At 41.4% G+C, this 20144-nt stretch overlaps 1 protein-coding gene across 1 annotated transcript in view; it reads left to right on the forward strand.

Moving 5' to 3' along the window:
- Positions 1-5262: 5262 nt before the first annotated feature.
- The window catches only part of tecta (tectorin alpha), a 46127-nt gene continuing 31245 nt past the window's right edge, over positions 5263-20144 (forward strand). Inside the window, exons 1-9 of the mRNA XM_047378616.1 lie at positions 5263-5581; positions 13098-13162; positions 13260-13399; positions 13487-13774; positions 16613-16750; positions 16823-16988; positions 17095-17507; positions 18865-19435; positions 19529-20139. Coding sequence (XP_047234572.1) covers positions 13099-13162; positions 13260-13399; positions 13487-13774; positions 16613-16750; positions 16823-16988; positions 17095-17507; positions 18865-19435; positions 19529-20139 — 2391 coding nt within the window. The 5' untranslated portion in view covers positions 5263-5581; position 13098. The remainder of the gene's footprint in view (positions 5582-13097; positions 13163-13259; positions 13400-13486; positions 13775-16612; positions 16751-16822; positions 16989-17094; positions 17508-18864; positions 19436-19528; positions 20140-20144) is intronic.

Genomic DNA, 20144 nt, shown 5'->3' on the forward strand with positions numbered 1-20144 from the left:
TATCTTGGACCTGCCTGGTGTGTTCCTTGGTCTTCATGATGCTCTCTGCGCTTTGAACAGAACCCTGAGACTATCACAGAGCAGGTGCATTTATACGGAGACTTGATTACACACAGGTGGATTCTATTTATCATCATCAGTCATTTGGGACAACATTGGATCATTCAGAGATCCTCACTGAACTTCTGGAGCGAGTTTGCTGCACTGAAAGTAAAGGGGCCGAATAATATTGCACGGCCCACTTTTCAGTTTTTTATTTGTTAAAAAAGTTTGACACATCCAATCAATTCCATTCCACTTTATGACTGTGTCCCAAATTTTATATCTTTATGTTTGAAGCCTGAAATGTGGCAAAAGGTTGAAAAGTTCAAGGGGGCCAAATACTTTTGCAAGGCACTGTACATGAACAAACTGGAATCTGTCAGACAGATAAGATTTAAACCAGCCCAGTGCTGTTCCCCTGATCCCTACAGCATATTTCTATTCTCCCTACCAGCCTTTCTAAGAGAATATTTCTAAGAGAAAATGGTTGACTGGATCAAATGCAGCCCTGAGATCCAATAGAACCAGTCCAGACACAAGTCCATTATCTGAGGCTAGGAGAATATCATTAGTGACTTCAGTGCTATGATGAGCTCTGAAACCTGACTGAAACTCTTCAAGCAGATCATTACTGTCTAAATGCTCACACATTTGATTAGCAACTATTTCCCCAAGAATTTTAGATAAAAAAGGAAGTTGCCATGGACCTGTCAAGTGCTCCAATCAATGCTCTTCTTTCTAAGCCAGTCAGTTCAGGTGGACCTCAATGTCTTGGTAGGTCTGCAGTTGGCCATCCTCTCCATGTTCTGATGATGGACAGATTGAACAGAGCTCTGTGAGATGATTAGAGCTTGGGATGTTGTAGAACCTCACCCTGCTTTAGGTGTTTGCTGTGTTACTTGGACTTCGTGTTGCTGGGGATTTCTGCTCAGGACTTCATTAAGGGGCATCAGAGTAAAGCAGGTTAAATACAAATGCTCACCAAGCTTTTCAGGTTTTTTTGTTGGGATTTTTGAAAGGTATGTTTTCCTTATTTATGCCTCTTTATTTATGCCTCTCTTTGTGTCGGTCCAACACATAAAATCCCAAAGTACAGAAGATCTGTTAAATTTCTGTTCTGTCAATACTTGGAGTAACAGGTCTGTTTCAATGAGATCACAGATGTATAAAATTAACACTGATTCGTTCTACACCATTCAGGACTTTTGTTTGATGATTGTTGTTTTTCTTGTTCCATGACTTTCTAACTGCATGTTAGTTTTCATATGTTAGCATGCTAAAGTTTCCTTTTATGATTTGATATAAACATTATAAACAGAACATTGTGCATTAACTAAACATCTCCTGGCCACCTGAGCATCATGGAGCATCTGTCAGATGACACTTTGGTTCCTGTGTGAGATACCAATGAATTTACAAAAAAAAAAATGTCTTCCTAGAACGTCAATGTGAACTTCTTTGCGTCTGATGTTGACTTTTGTTAATGCATGTTGGAATAAAGATGCAGTTGCATTTTATTGATACGTAACTCCTGGCATCTTGTTGTCTGAGTGGACCTTGTTGTGCAGATAGTACTTGGATCTTCATTGCTTAATGAAGTGAGACTAGGGGCAACAGGGGGCTGAACAGGTCTTATTGTCCGCCTGAGGTGAAGGAGTCAGTTGGGTAGAGGTTTGGGTTACTGGAAGGAGGTCCACCGTTGTGAATGGAAAAGAAGTGAAGGGCAAGGCAGAGCCAAAGGCAGGGCACAGCGAGCCCAATTAGAACAGCCCACTCCACAGATTGGGTGACTGCCGAACAGAGCTCAGTAGATATCCTGTCTGGGACCTTTTTTGTGAAGGTCAAGCTTGATGAATTCTGCAAGACGTTTGATGCTGGATACTCAGATCCAGTTCTCACGCGGTTCTCTCCAACTGTATGAAAAGCTTTCATGTAGAGTAAGACACTTTGGTGCAGCCAGTCATTTTTGTCTGTTGGCTTGGGATGTATCCAACAAAAGAAGCGTAATGTTAAGAATTTTATATTTAATTCAAACCTTTTCCTGCCACCTTCTATTCAGGACAAAAGACAAATTAGCCTTATACAAAAAAGACAGAATTAGTAGAAAAATGTTAAAGTCAATACAGTCTACTGGGACATGGAGCCTTTTTTATTCATGAACACACTTTGGTAGAATTATTTGGACATTTGCTGAGGCTGCAACAATAGATGAGGATGAGATGTTTTCAATGTTAATGCTGTAGACCATGTGAAGGTTAGTAAATCCTAACTGATGTATAAAAATTAGCACACCTTACCACACAGTGTTCTAATCGAAGTAAAATACAAGGAAAAAATATAATGTTCTGTTTTCTGTCCATAACAAAGAGAGGAAACAGATGAAAGTGAATCAGCTTAGCTTGACCTCCACGCCTTCATTCATCTCCATTCATTTCCACACCCTAACATCAGAAAGCTCTCCCAGCCCACTAGGTCATCCTTAATGTCATGACTTGTCCCTCTTTACAGAAAATTTGCTTTCACAAGTTGACTGGAAGAGGGTGAACATTTACACAACAAGAAAGCTTCCTCTGCAGAGAGTCTTATTGCTGCTTAATGTGACCAGGGTTCAGCCCTGAGTACTGGAGCTTTTCACACGTCTTGCTCCTGGCCTCTCCAGTTACTTCCACTGTCCTCCTGGAACAAGGAGCCAACTGACTGCCCTTTCCTTCCCAGACCCCATCAGCGCAGATCCACCAGAGATTTCCCTGTGCTATCATTCCAGTATCTATGGAAATTAAGTGTCTTGTAAATTCAATTCAATTCAAAGATACTTTATTGATCCCCGAGGGGAAATTAGAATTCCAGTACAACCCATCCAGGCCGTTCCTAATTAAGAAAGGGCTACTCAGTGTCCAAAGTGGCTCATGTTAATGTTGTAACTCTACCTGTCGTAGCGCTTAGAAAGGATGGTTTCAGACTGTGAGTGTACCTGGGGTTTGTCCCGTAGGGCCTTTGAAGAAAGACACGGTGGTACTTTGGTGCCTGGAGGCTTTAAACTTAAGCAAAGAGAGCACTCCAATCCACACCTGTTCAACTTAATGCCCTTTTTCACAAAAAACATGTAACAATAGGCTGCATTCATTTAACACCATTCCATTATTTCAGAAACAGCTTTATTGGCCAAGATTGTTTGTGTGCACAAACAGGGATGAACACAGGACAGAGTGAAGCATAGAGAGACTAGGAACCACCCGTTCTCAACCTAGCTGGCGTAGCTAACATTTTCTTCAAATATTTTGTCAAATAAAAATCTAAAAAGTGTGGTCTGCATGTAGCACACTTCACTCTGATGCTCCTAAATGGTAAATGGACTGAACATTTATAGCGCCTTTCCAGTCATACGGACCCCTCAAAGCGCTTTACAGTAGAGCCACATTCACCCGGACGCACTCTCTAACGAACACACATTCATTCATCAGTTTGAGGTTAAATGCCTTGCCCACGGGCACATCGACATGTGGCAGGAGGAAGCTGCCACAAGTCAAACACACAACCCTCAGATTGCAAGAAATAAAATCCAATTAAAATCAAATGTAGCCATTTTGTTTCTGGCCTCAGAGGTTTGTTAGAGAACATTAGAGAACAACCAGCATCATGAAGTCCAAGGAACACAGCAGACAGATCAGAGAGAACGTTGTAGAGAAGTTTAAAGCCGGGTTAGGTTCTACAACAGTATTTCAAACTTCAAACATCTCATGGAATTCTGTTCAATCCATCATCTGAACATGGAGAGAGGATGGACCAACTGCAGACCTAGCAAGACATGGACGTCCACCTAGAATGACAGGCTGGGCAACAAGAGCATTAATCAGAGAAGCAGCCATATGGTAACTCTGGGGGAGCTTCAGAGATCCACAACTCAGATGAGAGACTGTTCACAGGTCAACTGATGGTGGTGGACTCCACAAATCTGACCTTTATGGAAGAGTGGCAAAAAGACACTGTTGAAATAAATCCAAAAGACATCCTCTGTGCAGTTTGTCACAAATCATGTAGGAGAGACAGCAGACATGTGGAAGAAGGTGATCTGATCAAAGGAGACAAACGCTGAACTTTTAAGCCCACACGAAAAACAATGTGTGGGGGAAAAGTAGCTCATCATCCCCACAATGAAACACAATGGTGGCAGCACTATGCTGTGAGGATGCTTTCCTTTAGCAGAGACAGAGAAGTTGGTCAGAGTTGATGGGAAGATGGATGGAGCTAAATTCAGGATAGTTCTGGAAGAAAACCTGTTAGAGGTAGCAGAGGACTGAGACTGGGGTGGAGATTCACCTTCCAGCAGAACAACTGAACTGAACATCCAGCCAGAGATTCAATGGGATGGTTAGGATCAAAGCATATTCATGTGTTAGAATGGCCTAGTCAAAGTCCAGATCTCAATCCAAATGAGAATCTGGGTGAAAACTTGAAACTAATCTTCACAGATGTTCTCCATCCCATCTGACTGAGCTGGAGCTGTTTTACAAAGAAGAACAAATGTCCATCTGTAGATTATCAAAGCTGGTAGAGACAAACCCCAAAAGATCTGCAGCTGGACCTGCAGCCAGAGGTGGTTCTAATGGGTTCTGACTGAGGGGGCTAAATGGAAAATCTTCAAACATTTCAGATCTGTGATTAAATCCATGTACGAGTTTCCTTTCACAGTTATGAACTACTTTCTGTTGGGCCGTCACATAAAATTCAAATAAAATACAGGCTGTGGTTGAAACGTGACCAAATAAGAACGGGTTCAAGGGGTGTGAATACTTTTTCAAGGTACTGCATTTCCTATTTGAGATGGTGAGTGATTTTTTTTAAAAGCTCTGTTCGAATGTCATCATTCAGAAAGTGATAAAAGCCTCAGTGTTTCCTACCAAATTCTCCACCAGAGACATATTTTATCATCATTTGGGCACTTGACAGATCCTGACGAGAAGGATTGCATTCATTCCATATGAGAAGAGCCTCTTTGTACAAAAACATTCCTCTTCCCGCTCATTTAAAACATTTCTGCAGACTGTCATTCCCTTTTATTTCTCCATTCCAAGAATCCTGACCTCCCCTCTCCTCTTCTCACACCTTGCTGTTTCCACTCCCCCTGCTCCTCAGACTCCCTCCTTCTAACTCTCCCTTCCCCCCCACCCCCCCTAATCCTGCGCCCATTTCCACCAAAACACAAACCCTGCTCAGGTTTGCACCTGTTTCTTCTAGCTCCATTCACAGTTTCTACAGGAACCCCTCGAATTTCTCCATTTAACTCCTGAAATCTAAACTTAACACAAACTGCTGGATTGTTTTTGGGGTTTGCTGTTAATCCTGTGGAGACAGGAGTGTTCAGAGGGCTGTCTATCAGCTCCATCAGGACATCCAGCTGCTCTGCATACCTCCCATCACCTCCGCTGCTTCCATCACAGCCATCACTCTGGTTCCCAGCTGGATGGGACGCTGCTGCTGCTGCTGTGGAAGTTAGAAGGTTAGACTTGCGAGGTGCTAGATGTCCATGCTCTGAAAGCAGGTGAGATCACATCTTTATCCTCTGGTGTTTCAGAAAGTTTAAATTTGTATTTGTCTGGTTTGCAACCAGGAACCAAAGTAAACAGCTTTTTTTACTTTAACATTTGGAGTTGTATGCTAATATTGTCATTGTTTACTATGACTCATTGTATGTCTTTATAATTATTATCTCAGCTGTGTTCAAATTAAGATCTGATTTAAGAAACATCTGATAAGGAGTTAATTAAGTTTTGAAGAGGCATCTGCTAATTTGATGCAAAACAAGTCATGCAAATCCAAGCGCAACCTTGCAGATAAATACTGTGTTTTATTTTAAATATCCTGCCTTAAACATGCATGAATGTCCAGCGTGAGCCAAGTCAAGTCAAAGCGATTGTGGTAACCTGTGATGAGAGGCTGATGACATAACGGCAGATCTCTATCAGCGGTGCCCATTAACTCTGGCACACCTGAGCACAATTTAACAATCTGTCTGAGGAAAATTCACACATTATACAGAAATGACAGATCTGACAAAGGTATTCATCTGAGCTCACACTGTCAGTTTTATCAGTCACATGGATCAGTATAATCAGCATAATAACATTAAACAGACGGATTTATGCTTAGAGTCCAAAATAACTCCAAGAATTACATTTCTAAATTACAAAACAAGACAACAATATTCAGACTTTATATCTCTCTCCCTGTCAGACACTCAGACGGGACAGGACTCTTAGTATCCCTGGTTAAAATGTAAAAAAAAAAAGATACTTTTTAAAAAATGTTTTTTGTTTCTTTTTTCTAAATTTATGCTTTTTCTTTTCTTATTTCTGTCAAAAATGAAAAAACTTTTTATTGCATTAAAGAAAAATCGAGAAAAAAAAACCCAACCTTTGATTTTAATTAGTACTGAAAATAAATCCGACTTTAACAATTTTAACAATGTTACTGGTGAAACAATTATTAGCATCTCCAACAAGTACTTTGGGGGAAAAAATTCCACCAATTTGTTTTTTTGTTTTTTTTAAATAATCAGCACTTTAGAAATTGTTCTCATTAGGTATATATACGATTTGACACAGAGGCCTATTTCACTTTGTCACTCTTCAATATGGGAAAGACAAGAGAACATCCTGACAAATAGCTACCGTTCTCAACTCGCCCATATCTGCACTCAGAGCAAAAATGAAAAACTTTAGGGGGCTGCAAAGTTGCAGTTGGTAGCACTGTTGCCTTGTAGCAAGAAGGTCCTGGGTTCGACTACTGGCCGGCAGTCTTTCTGCATGTAGTTTGCATGTTCTCCCTGTGCATGCGTGGGTTCTCTCCAGGTACTCTGGCTTCCTCCTACTGTTCAAAAACATGACTAGTTAATTGGTCTCCCTACATTGCCCTTAGATGTGAATGAGTGGTTGTTTGTCCTGTATTTCTCTGTGTTGCCCTGCAACGGACTGGCGACCTGTCCAGGTTGTACCCTGCCTCTCGCCCATAGATTGCCGTGACCCACTATAGAATAAGCGATATAGAAGATGAATGAACATCTTTAGGTTTGGCTTTTTAGCTATTCAGATACAAAATGTCCACCTTTACCCTAATTTCCAAAAGTCTTTGATTCAACATAATATTTTTTTTTTCATTAATTATCTTGTATGGTTTGTTTTTTTATTTATGTTTTACATAAGATGAAACTCTGCATTTAACTATAGGATAAGTACTCAAAAATAAAATCAAACTAAACTTAAGAACAGGAGATCAGCAAGGTCTGAGCTTGTTTCAAATAGATTTCTCACTGTTAATGTGTAGAAAATATAAGTTTTTCACCAGCCTGACTGAGCTAAAACAATCTGCTACTGTGCTGCTTAGAGACATAAAGAACAAGACAGACAAGAGAGGTTCCATTAGCAACGTGGCAAGCTCTCTAGATCACATGATGGATGTGTGGGTGTTTGTTAACTCTAGTACCGTTGCCGTCTTTGAAACTGGTTTCTGCAAAAGCTAATATCTAACCCTAGCATTTTATAAAATTGCATATTAGCTGTTCCCAGAGGCTAGAGCTAACTGCTAGTCAGTGCACTGCCAGGACCAGAGTAAACTTCTACTATGTTAAAACAGCAACATGCCACAGTGGTTCAGGTGAAACATGACAGTCCCCCCAACGGTTGGGGACCAGCTGGAATTTGTAGCAATGAGTTCCTTATGTTTAACTTGTACTGCAAAGCCAAATCTCTTTGGTGTTTCCTACCCAAAATCAAGGGATGAACAGGCATATAAAACGTGACTCTAAAATCAAGAAAATTAAAATTGATATACAAACTGTAATTTAATTTCAGATTGGGACCACCATCTGCCACCGTTCAACCTGGTGCCCAGCAATCTCACTTGAGACTGTTCAAGCATAAACACTCATGTCTTTGTTCTAATGATCTGTGTTATTTCAGCACAGCACAGTGTGTCCTATGTGTGATAGATGGCAGTGACATAGCACTACACGCACTGCTGCAGCAGTACTTGGTTTTTTAGCCTAACTGTTTGTTACTAAGGTAATGCAATGGAAAAAATAAAAATCTTCTATTGGGTAAAGTGCCTACTATGTTATTGATATGCATAATGCTGTACTTTTCAATCAGGTAGTTTCTCGGGATGTAGATGTCTCAGATGTCTGTTTTGCAGTATTTTTTCAACATGTTTTAAAAAGTGTGGAGCAATCTTGTCTTCTGTTCACAGACTTCTATGGGTTTGCATGAACATCTATGTATTTGTTGAGATTGGAATTGTAATATGGTGGCAGCAGGACTCCACATTAGTTTGTTCAGACTTGCCATAGCCTTTATTTTCAGTGACATATTATCTATTATACTAACTATTTAAAATGAGAATGCCAAAGAGTGAAACACACTGGCATAACACATGTAAAACAATGACTTCATTAATTTTGGCGATCATGATGAACACCTGACGGGTGTTAATTGTCAAGTTTTCCTTCTGCTGGATGAACTACCCTCAGGTCATTTTTAAAGACCTTGGACTGACCTGGTCTTCTGTTTAAGTAACCACAGACTTTCATTTTAATGACCAAGACAAAACTGATGGTAGTGTAAAGTTTTCTCATAGGGTTCGCATCAACTGCTATGACATTTTATTGATTATAGTTCTTATTAGATGGCAAAAATCTCTTTTGCCTTGGTTTTGCTTTTCTTGGACTAGCCATTAGCTTTACTTTCAGAGACTTGCTACCCTATAAAAATTAAAAGCAGACATAAAAAATGTGCTAAAGGCCAAATCTTAGTCTCTATTTTTTGTAGTCTATTTATTTTTGCATTATGCAAGCTAAGGTAGGATACTCGTTGTTTTCAACCGTCCAACCTCCAGGCCAGACAGGAGGATTTTATAATGAATTTCTGTCAGTAATAAATATTTCAGTTTTGTTGTATAATCGTAAAAAGAGCAGGAGAAAGACGTTCCCATAGACTCCCTCCCCACAGGCAAGGATTAGGAAAGATGGTTCTGTATAGTCTTAGAGAGATGCTCCTCAGCCTTCTCCAGAGAGCACTTCTATGAGATAACATGTACGCCCCACTGTGGAAGGTTCAATTTCCATTGTTAACATGTCTGGGAGAGAATTACAACAGGTTTCACCTTGTCTCCCTCCCCAGTGAGTCGGAGTCTCATGAGAATCACCTTGAAAGCTGCTGAAGCTGCTATAAGGAGAACTTTTGCTTTGTCTAGTCAGAATGATTTAGCAGCAATCCTGAATCTAAGGCTGTAAAATTATTATCTCTTGCAAAATTTCAATAAATCTGATTCTGAATGACAATCATCAGTCTCGGTCTTGATAAAAACAATTTTTTCCACAACAGGACATATACATCAAAATATAAATCCAGGAGCTTGCACCTTGAAGCACGATTTTCGGCGTGTTGGAGATGCAAGACTCTAGATTCACATTTTTTGTTTCAGCTTAGCAAAGCTGCCCAAAAATCATCCCAATGTCACCGGACTACTGAAAGTACCCAGCCTTCCAGTTGCTACTAACTACTTTCCACAGCTTTTTTTTTTCACATAAATCCTGTTTTGTTTACTAATGTTTACACCTCTGCCAATAGTGTGTGACATCAGAATGTTTTAATCCATTCAACAGACAAGCTGCATAGCAATTTTAAAGACTGCGGACCAACCAGATCTCCTATCTATGCGTTACATTAACGCTCAGCATGGACTCCTGCTTTACTTGCACTGCCATACTTGCACAATGATCACCTGCACTGTTGTATTGCTCTTGCATCTTATACTGCTCTATATTTACTCTCACTCACTTAAAACTGTGCACATATATTTATATTATATTGTAGATATATTTATACTGTTTAATTTGTACTGTATTGCACCGACTACGCCAAAACAAATTCCTTGTACAGGTCCTTCTCAAAAAATTAGCATATTGTGATAAAGTTAATTATTTTCTATAATGTAATGATGAAAATTTAATATTCATATATTTTAGATTCATTGCACACTAACTGAAATATTTCAGGTCCTTTATTGTCTTAATACGGATGATTTTGGCATACAGCTCATGAAAACCCAAAATTCCTATCTCACAAAATTAGCATATTTAATCCGACCAATAAAAGAAAAGTGTTTTTAATACAAAAAACGTCAACCTTCAAATAATCATGTACAGTTATGCACTCAATACTTGGTCGGGAATCCTTTTGCAGAAATGACTGCTTCAATGCGGCGTGGCATGGAGGCAATCAGCCTGTGGCACTGCTGAGGTCTTATGGAGGCCCAGGATGCTTCGATAGCGGCCTTTAGCTCATCCAGAGTGTTGGGTCTTGAGTCTCTCAACGTTCTCTTCACAATATCCCACAGATTCTCTATGGGGTTCAGGTCAGGAGAGTTGGCAGGCCAATTGAGCACAGTGATACCATGGTCAGTAAACCATTTACCAGTGGTTTTGGCACTGTGAGCAGGCGCCAGGCCGTGCTGAAAAATGAAATCTTCATCTCCATAAAGCTTTTCAGCAGATGGAAGCATGAAGTGCTCCAAAATCTCCTGATAGCTAGCTGCATTGACCCTGCCCTTGATAAAACACAGTGGACCAACACCAGCAGCTGACACGGCACCCCAGACCATCACTGACTGTGGGTACTTGACACTGGACTTCTGGCATTTTGGCATTTCCTTCTCCCCAGTCTTCCTCCAGACTCTGGCACCTTGATTTCTGAATGACATGCAGAATTTGCTTTCATCTGAAAAAAGTACTTTGGACCACTGAGCAACAGTCCAGTGCTGCTTCTCTGTAGCCCAGGTCTGGGGAATGCGGCACCTGTAGCCCATTTCCTGCACACGCCTGTGCACGGTGGCTCTGGATGTTTCTACTCCAGACTCAGTCCACTGCTTCCGCAGGTCCCCCAAGGTCTGGAATCGGCCCTTTTCCACAATCTTTCTCAGGGTCCGGTCACCTCTTCTTGTTGTGCAGCGTTTTCTGCCACACGTTTTCCTTCCCACAGACTTCCCACTGAGGTGCCTTGATACAGCACTCTGGGAACAGCCTATTCGTTCAGAAATGTCTTTCTGTGTCTTACCCTCTTGCTTGAGGGTGTCAATAGTGGCCTTCTGGACTGCAGTCAGGTCGGCAGTCTTACCCATGATCGGGGTTTTGAGTGATGAACCAGGCTGGGAGTTATAAAGGCCTCAGGAATCTTTTGCAGGTGTTTAGAGTTAACTCGTTGATTCAGATGATTAGGTTCATAGCTCGTTTAGAGACCCTTTTAATGATATGCTAATTTTGTGAGATAGGAATTTTGGGTTTTCATGAGCTGTATGCCAAAATCATCCGTATTAAGACAATAAAAGACCTGAAATATTTCAGTTAGTGTGCAATGAATCTAAAATATATGAATGTTAAATTTTCATCATGACATTATGGAAAATAATGAACTTTATCACAATATGCTAATTTTTTGAGAAGGACCTGTATGTCCAAAAACGTACTTGGCAATAAAGCTTTTCTGATTCTGATTCTGATTCTATTTAAGTAATAATAGTCTTAAGTAAATACCCACCTAATGTAATAGTGACGGTGTTTAAGGATTTCTCGTGAAGTTCACATACGCAGCTTTGACATTTTTGAGATTTAAGTTCTTTTACGTGGCAGAAATTTACTCTGGTTTGCTCAGATTAGCCATTAACATGTGCTTTCAAAGAAAAGCTAGCAAGTAATTATACAAAATGAAGATGTTAAAGGCCAAACACATTATTGACGTACAGTGCATGTCAAAAAATATGCTTCTGTTACTTTCACTACCACAACAGTGGCATCTGGCCCCTGACCACTGTTTTACTGTCAATAGACCCTGCTTCTGAATGACCAAAGTCCAGTGATCTGTGTTGCCTCAGCACATTTTAGTAAGATGTATCTATGCATGCATTCAAGAAGATATAACTTGCCAAACAGCAGCATTTTCATTGTTTCCTCGCCTTAAGATATGTTTATACTCAACAATCCCTGGATAACTGATTAGAATGAGTATAAACCAACTAATAACATCATCTATAGGTGGGAAAGACATGTTGACTAAGTAACTCAAGAAAGAAGGGGAAGGTTCAGGCTTTGTATTAAAACGGATGTTAGTAAGATAGGATTTTAAAGTACAAGAAAGTCCTTTTTCAGAATTGGTAGAAATGTGGAAGGCTTTAAAAATTTTATTTTAGTCCTGAATCATCCATTTGCTAGAACCATTAAAGGGGTTATATCAGTTTGGGGTTGTAGCAGATTTGAAATCAGTTTCCCATTAAGGCAGAAAGACTTAATGTTCGCTGTGATGTACTGGTCCATCACTGACTGTACATCCAGGACCTTAAGGAGTTTGATTACAGTTCATTAAATAATAAAGTTTAAAGGTTTGTATATGGTGACAGCAAAATCTGCCAACTTGGCTGTGTATTCAGCTTTACCAATGGGAAACTTGCCAAGCCTGACACTGAACAGCCCCAATGGACCACTGCAAGGTCCTTGGCAGCTGAAACCTTCTCACCTAAAGCCATTAGTGCCCTTGTGTTTACACTCCTGTTCCTTTAGCCAACAATCATGGATGGGTCCCAAACAGAGGTAGTAATGAGGTCCTGAGCTGCTTCACAGCTTCAGGCACCGAGACGAAGGAGGAGAGAGGGCCAGTCTCAGCAGCTGCTGGGGACACAGTACACAGAGGACCCATGTCTACCGCCGTTAGCTCACATGAGACCGTAGGCAAATGTGATCCTTGGACATTGTTCTGAGATGCATAATGGGGCCTTTTCAGAAATACTCATGGGAGACCTGGGAGCCTGATCTTAAAGAAGTAACGTGGTGCTGCTTGGATGGTTTCCCCTCCTCTCTGCTTTGTTAAATGGTCTTGTTTATGAGAAGATGTCCGAAGACTCACATCTCCCTGCATCTCCATTAGCTTTGAGGGAAAGGCAACACAGATTAAGTAACAAGACTTCAATTTAATCTCTCTCCTCATCCCCTTCTGTTTTTTCTTTCCCATTTTTAGAATGATCAGACGTTGCTGTCCAGTCATTCTGCTCCAACTGTTAAGCATTTTTGCACAGACAAGAGGTACTAACATGACCCAAATCCTGCTGCTTCCTACAGAAATGTTCTTATCTTGATTGGAAAAGTTAATTTAGGTTATTTTTATTTATCCTGTTTCCAGCTATTACTCAGGATATTTTGTATCCATATGGACTGGGTCATAGGGATCTTGAAACTCCGAAGATGGATGATGGGAGTTCAGCTGAAATTCCTTTGCTCATCCCCTTCATTTTCTTCAATGTGCCCTACCGTTCCATCTATGTAAGCCTTCCATCTGAAATCCACCTACACTAGCAAGTTTTACCGTATAAGATGCTGAGTTGCAATAATTGTCTGTTCTCTTTGCAGGTCAACAACAACGGTGTGATCTCCTTCAGCGTGCAGGTTAGCCAGTTCACACCTGAGGCTTTCCCTCTGAGTGACAGCAGATCTTTCATTGCTCCACTTTGGGCAGATGTGCACAACGGCATCCGTGGAGATGTCTACTACAGAGAGACAACTGATCTTGAACTCCTGGAAAGAGCAACACAAGATGTCCGAAAGCACTTCAAAAACATGCCCAGCTTTACAGCCACGTGGGTCTTTTTGGCAACATGGCACCAGGTTACCTTCTACGGAGGGAGCCAAACAACCCCGGTAGATTCAAATACTATTTGGTCATTTTAACGTATTAAAGTTATATAAAATATATATTGAAGAGAACTGGACCATTTTTCCATATATTTATCCCATTAGGACCTACAAAAAGGCAATGTACCATAATGAAATTGTGTTCTTGGATCTTAACTGGTAATCAAAGCTATTTGGGATAGTTTGATTGAAAATTAATCAATTATTTTCATAACAATACAGCAACTTTGCCACACTTGCTGTTACTTTCAATATAAGATCACCTCTAGTAACATTCAGGTTCATTAAATTCGAATCAAGTGTTATTTCAAGCCACTTTTCGAAAGGTCCATTTTATATCTGAGGTCAAAATTGGTCCAATTTATACAGTACAGTCAGAGCATACTACAGCCCAATACAATCATAATTGTACCACAATAAAGGCAATTTCTGTACAAAGCTATCTACCTAGGGCAGCTAGATCATTGACGATGACCTCTTTGACTTTGAAGCAGTCCCTCATTATGAGCAAGCATGCGGCGACACTGGAGAGAAATCCCTTTCTCTGAGCAGGGCGAAATTTACAGGAAAACAAGGTTTTGAATTAGTGGTCAATGCTCTCCTAATCAGGTGTTGGTTTAGAGGAAAGAAATGAAAACAATGAGTCATAAAAGTAGACTCCGTTCAGGAAACAAATACAGCTAAAGGACTAGAAGTATCTTCTGTGACATTGGTAGATGATTATTTGTTTCCAAAAGGCCACATAAGTAACCATGACTGTTGTTGAGCGAATGTATAGTCTGATATTTTAAATTTAAGTCAAAATAACTAAGAACAAGTCTAAATTCTGTTTTCTGGGCAAACCACTTTACATCCTGCTAGTAAACACTTACAGGGGTTGGACAATGAAACTGAAACATCTGTCATTTTAGTGTGGGAGGTTTCATGGCTAAATTGGACCAGCCTGGTATCCAGTCTTCATTGATTGCACATTGCACCAGTAAGAGCAGAGTGTGAAGGTTCAATTAGCAGGGTAAGAGCACAGTTTTGCTCAAAATATTGAAATGCACACATTATGGGTGACATACCAGATTTCAAAAGAGGACAAATTGTTGGTGCACGTCTTGCTGGCGCATCTGTGACCAAGACAGCAAGTCTTTGTGATGTATTTAGAGCCACGGTATCCAGGGTAATGTCAGCATACCACCAAGAAGGATGAACCACATCCAACAGGATTAACTGTGGACGTAAGAGGAAGCTGTCTGAAAGGGATGTTCGGGTGCTAACCCGGATTGTATCCAAAAAACATAAAACCACGGCTGCCCAAATCACGGCAGAATTAAATGTGCACCTCAACTCTCCTGTTTCCACCAGAACTGTCCGTCGGGAGCTCCACAGGGTCAATATACACGGCCGGGCTGCTATAGCCAAACCTTTGGTCACTCATGCCAATGCCAAACATCGGTTTCAATGGTGCAAGGAGCGCAAATCTTGGGCTGTGGACAATGTGAAACATGTATTGTTTTCTGATGAGTCCACCTTTACTGTTTTCCCCACATCCAAGAGAGTTATGGTGTGGAGAAGCCCCAAAGAAGCGTACCACCCAGACTGTTGCATGACCAGAGGGAAGCATGGGGGTGGATCAGTGATGGTTTGGGCTGCCATATCATGGCATTCCCTTGGCCCAATACTTGTGCTAGATGGGCGTGTGACTGCCAAGGACTACCGAACCATTCTTGAGGACCATGTGCATCCAATGGTTCAAACATTGTATCCTGAAGGCACGGTGCCGTGTATCAGGATGACAATGCACCAATACACACAGCAAGACTGGTGAAAGATTGGTTTGATGAACATGAAAGTGAAGTTGAACATCTCCCATGGCCTGCACAGTCACCAGATCTAAATATTATTGAGCCACTTTGGGGTGTTTTGGAGGAGCGAGTCAGGAAACGTTTTCCTCCACCAGTATCACGTAGTGACCTGACCACTATCCTGCAAGAAGAATGGCTTAAAATCCCTCTGACCACTGTGCAGGAGTTGTATATGTCATTCCCAAGACGAATTGACGCTGTATTGGCCGCAAAAGGAGGCCCTACACCATACTAATAAATTATTGTGGTCTACAACCAGGTGTTTCAGTTTCATTGTCCAACTCCTGTATATCCATGCTTCACTAAAAACTATATATGCCCTACTGTCTTTCATTTGTTGTTAGTTTCTTAGAGTAAATCACGCCTCTCTTCGTTTAGCAGAGCCCACATGCTTACTGCTGAAGGACAGTAGTTGGTGCCTACATAGGTGAGCCAGACTAGGACAGACCAGAGATTTTGGGTCTGGGTCATTTTCTATGTAACATTTTCTATGTAAGAGAAAAACAAAAAAAATACAAAAAGATAATGCCAGTAGTAGCTCTGACCATGAAACATATACAGCTTGACACAGAAGTATTGAGCCAGGAGTACTTTCTAGATTTGAGCTAGTCGAGCTACAAGAAAGGGTTGCAGACAGCCTCAAATAACTTTTCTGTTGAATATATCCAGTATGTTGAAAAAAGTCACTATTGTAATTGAGTGTTCATTGTCTTCGAAATTAAACATTTTAGCTGTTAAGACCATGAAGTAAACGGTCTCCTAAAACAGGGCAATTTATTTAATATTCAAAGCTTTTTAGATAAAGAAAGTGTCTTATGACGATGATGCCGTCTCATCAACATCATGCTATTTTTCTTGCAATTTCCACTTGTTTTTAATCTGAAATCTAAACAGAACATTTATGGTACATACAGTCTTTTTCTTTTTTGGTAAGTTTCATTATTTGCTTTCAGTTTTTTCATTGTTAAACATTTTCTCATTGGATTGATAGGTGAACACTTTCCAGACTGTACTCATCTCAGATGGAGTGGCATTCTTCAGTATGTTCAACTATGGAGAAATTACATGGAGCACAGGAACAGCCAGTGGAGGAGATCCCTTGACGGGACTCGGGGGAACAACTGCTCAGGTATTCTACAACCATCACTTCTAATACACCAGTTACATCAACAACAAGGCTTACACCTCTCCAAAATTTTAGGCAGGTTTTAATGGCGGAGATATTGGTCACTTCTTCAACCTGCCGGGATCCCGGTCAAATGATGTGGTAAATATTGAACAGACAACCAACGTAAACATTCCTGGACGCTGGTTTTTCCGGGTTGACACCGAGCTGATAGATCCTGCCAACGGCTGCAGCTACAATGGCAAGTCTAAAAAACTAAAATCTGTTTGCTGTTCCTTTAGTGCAGACATCAGTACATCACTTAAAGCACCCTAAGACCTCTTTATTTTGTGCTTCACCTTCTTTAGGACGGTATTACAGACGAGGGGAGATCTTCTGGATATCTGACCAGTGCTCCCAGCGGTGCCGATGTCTTGATATAAATAACGAGGTCCAATGCCTAGAGGCTCCATGTGGGCAGTTTGAGAACTGCGAGCAGCAGGAGGGGGCCTTTTATTGCCAGCCCACGCGCACCAGCACCTGCGTGGTATTTGGCGACCCACACTATCACACCTTTGATGGCTTCCTATATCACTTCCAAGGCACCTGCTCCTACCTGCTTGCTCGGCCCTGCTGGGAGATGGTAGGACTGCCCTTCTTCAGCGTAGAGGCCAAAAATGAGAACCGCGGGGTTGCCACAGTGTCCTGGTTAAGAGATGTGACAGTGGAGGTCTACGGTCATAGAGTCATGATACCTAAAGGCAGTTTGGGAAGTGTCCAGGTAAGAATACAGTGCAGTATAAAACAGTTCTTCTGTTTTTCTTTGTAATTAAGTGTTTCAGAGTAAGACAACCCGAGTAAATACAAAAAGCAGTTGTCAGATGAAGATTTAATTAATTAATTGTGAGTCTTTTACATCACTGTAGAGGTTTTTTTTGGCCCACCCTGCTTCAGCAGGATTTTTCAGTTCAGCCACATTGGTGAGTTTTCAAACCTGTTTATGGTCATATCTCAGCATCTAAAGTGAAATTAAATCAAGACTTTGATTAGGCCGCTCCAAAACCATTGTATTGTTGAGTTTTCTGAGGTGAACTTGCTGATGTGCTTTGGATCATTGTCCTGAACCACAGTGAGCTTAAGATTACAAGCTGAAGTCCAGTCATTCTCCTTCAGGATTATCTACGACTTGAATTAGCAAGTTAGGCCCCAGTCAACATACTACCACCACTATGTTTGACTGTAGGTATGATTGTTTTATGTCAGATGTAATAAGGTGCACACCTTCCAAAAAGGTCCACTTTTGTCCCATCAGTACAGAATATTTTCCCAGAGGTCTAGAGGATCATCAAGATGTTTATGTAGTAAATGTGAGACAGGTCTTTGTGTTCTTTTGGGTCAGCAGTGGCTCTGGCCTTGGAAATCTACCATGGAGGCGTTTTTTGCCCAGTCTTCTTTTCTTATTGTTGAATCATGACCTCTGACCTCAACCTAGGAAGCAAGGTCTGCAGAGCTTTAGATGTTGTTCTGGGTTCTTCTGTTACCTCCTGGATGAGTTGTTAATGAGATCACGGAGTAATGTTGGTAGCTTGGCCACTCCTGGGAAAGTTTTTCACTGTTCTCCGGTTGTGGATAATGGAACCTGGAAATGTTCCTGTAGCCCTTTCCAGACTGATAGATGTCAGTGACTGATATTCTAGCGTACTTCATGTTCCCAGACAGGTTCTGTTAGGAGATTTCTTAATTTTTCAAGTCTAGCAGTTATCAGGCCTGAGTGTGGAACTTAAATCAGCCTTCAATAAATGTGGTTAATTCATGATTTCACTATGGGGTTGATTACTTTTTCGTATAGCTTTGGCTGTTTTGTCTCTTTCCCTTATAAATAAAATTCCCAACCGAAAACTGCTATTTGTATTTACTCAGGTTCTCTTTGTCTGACATTAAAATGTTAATGATCTGAAACATTTAAGTGTGACAAAAAGCAAAATCAGGAGAAATCAGTTTTAGGGTAAATAATTTTTTCACACTACTGTATGTTTGTCTTTAGAGGTATTAAACGTTTACCAAGGCACTGCTAGATAAATCTTTGGAGTTTCAGTCATTTCCATCTTCTCAAAACTAAATGGTGTTTCCCTCTTTAGGTGGACGGCTTGATGAAGACATTACCAGTCCAACTCGAGCTTGGTGCAGTCAAGGTGTACCAGTCTGGAGTTGCTGTAGCTTTAGAAACAGACTTTGGACTCCTGGTAACCTATGATGGCCAGCACTACGCCTCCATCTCATTACCAAGCTCGTACTTCAACAACACCTGCGGTCTTTGTGGAAACTATAATGATGACCCTGCAGATGATCCCGTGCTTCCTGATGGCTCTCTTGCAGAGAGCGTGGTGGAGTTGGGAGGCAGCTGGCGAGCAGAAGACACAGACTGGAGATGCACTGATGGTTGTGCTCAGAACTGCAGCATTTGTGATACTGTGACAGAAGCCATGTACTTTCGCTCAGACTACTGTGGGCTAATAAACAAAACTGATGGACCTTTTCGAGACTGCAGAGCTGTAGTGGACCCTACAGCCTTTGTATATAGTTGTGTGTACGATATGTGCAGCAACAAGGAGAACATCACCACACTGTGCTATGCCATTCAGGCCTATGCTTTAGCCTGTCAGGCCCTTGGTGTCACAATACGACCCTGGAGAACTCGCACCTTCTGTGGTGAGATATAGCATTCATTTGTTTTTCATCAGTCTACTCCCATTATTATTGTTATGGCTCCTCTTACGTGTTTTTTTTTCCATTTGCTTTCAGCAATGCAATGTGCGGAGTTCAGCCATTACGAAGTGTGCACAAGCGCCTGTCCAGCATCCTGCTCGGACCTCACTGCTCCCCTGTACTGTGCTCATCCTTGCACTGAGGGCTGCCAGTGCGAACCTGGCTACGTCCTGAGTGGCAGTCATTGTGTGCAACAAGAAGACTGTGGCTGTGAGCACAACAACCTCTATTACCCCCTCAATCACACGTTCTGGGCTGGCCCCAGCGGGGAGGAAGGCGACTGTACCCTCCGCTGCACATGCGGGTTTGCGGGGGAAGTCTCCTGTTTCAATGAGTCCTGTAAGGAGGGCGAAGTGTGTGTGGCCGAGCTGGGCTTGATGGGCTGTTACCCTCAGAGGGAGGGAGTGTGCTCGGTCACCCAGAACTCAGTGACATCTACCTTTGATAGCACCTTCCTCCTGTTTCCGGATGACAGCTCCTACTACCTGCTGAAGTTGTGTGGTCCGGTACCGGCTAATGGGTCAGTGGTGGAGGTGAAGATTGGCAGGCGGCTCATAAACAAAGGTCCCACTTGGAAGAGACCTGTGATTGTAACTGTAGCTAACCTTGAGGCACAGATGGGAGGTACAGATTTTGATACAGTGAAGGTTGG

Source organism: Girardinichthys multiradiatus, chromosome 11 (genome assembly GCF_021462225.1).
Source record: "Girardinichthys multiradiatus isolate DD_20200921_A chromosome 11, DD_fGirMul_XY1, whole genome shotgun sequence".
Taxonomy (NCBI): Eukaryota; Metazoa; Chordata; class Actinopteri; order Cyprinodontiformes; family Goodeidae; genus Girardinichthys; species Girardinichthys multiradiatus.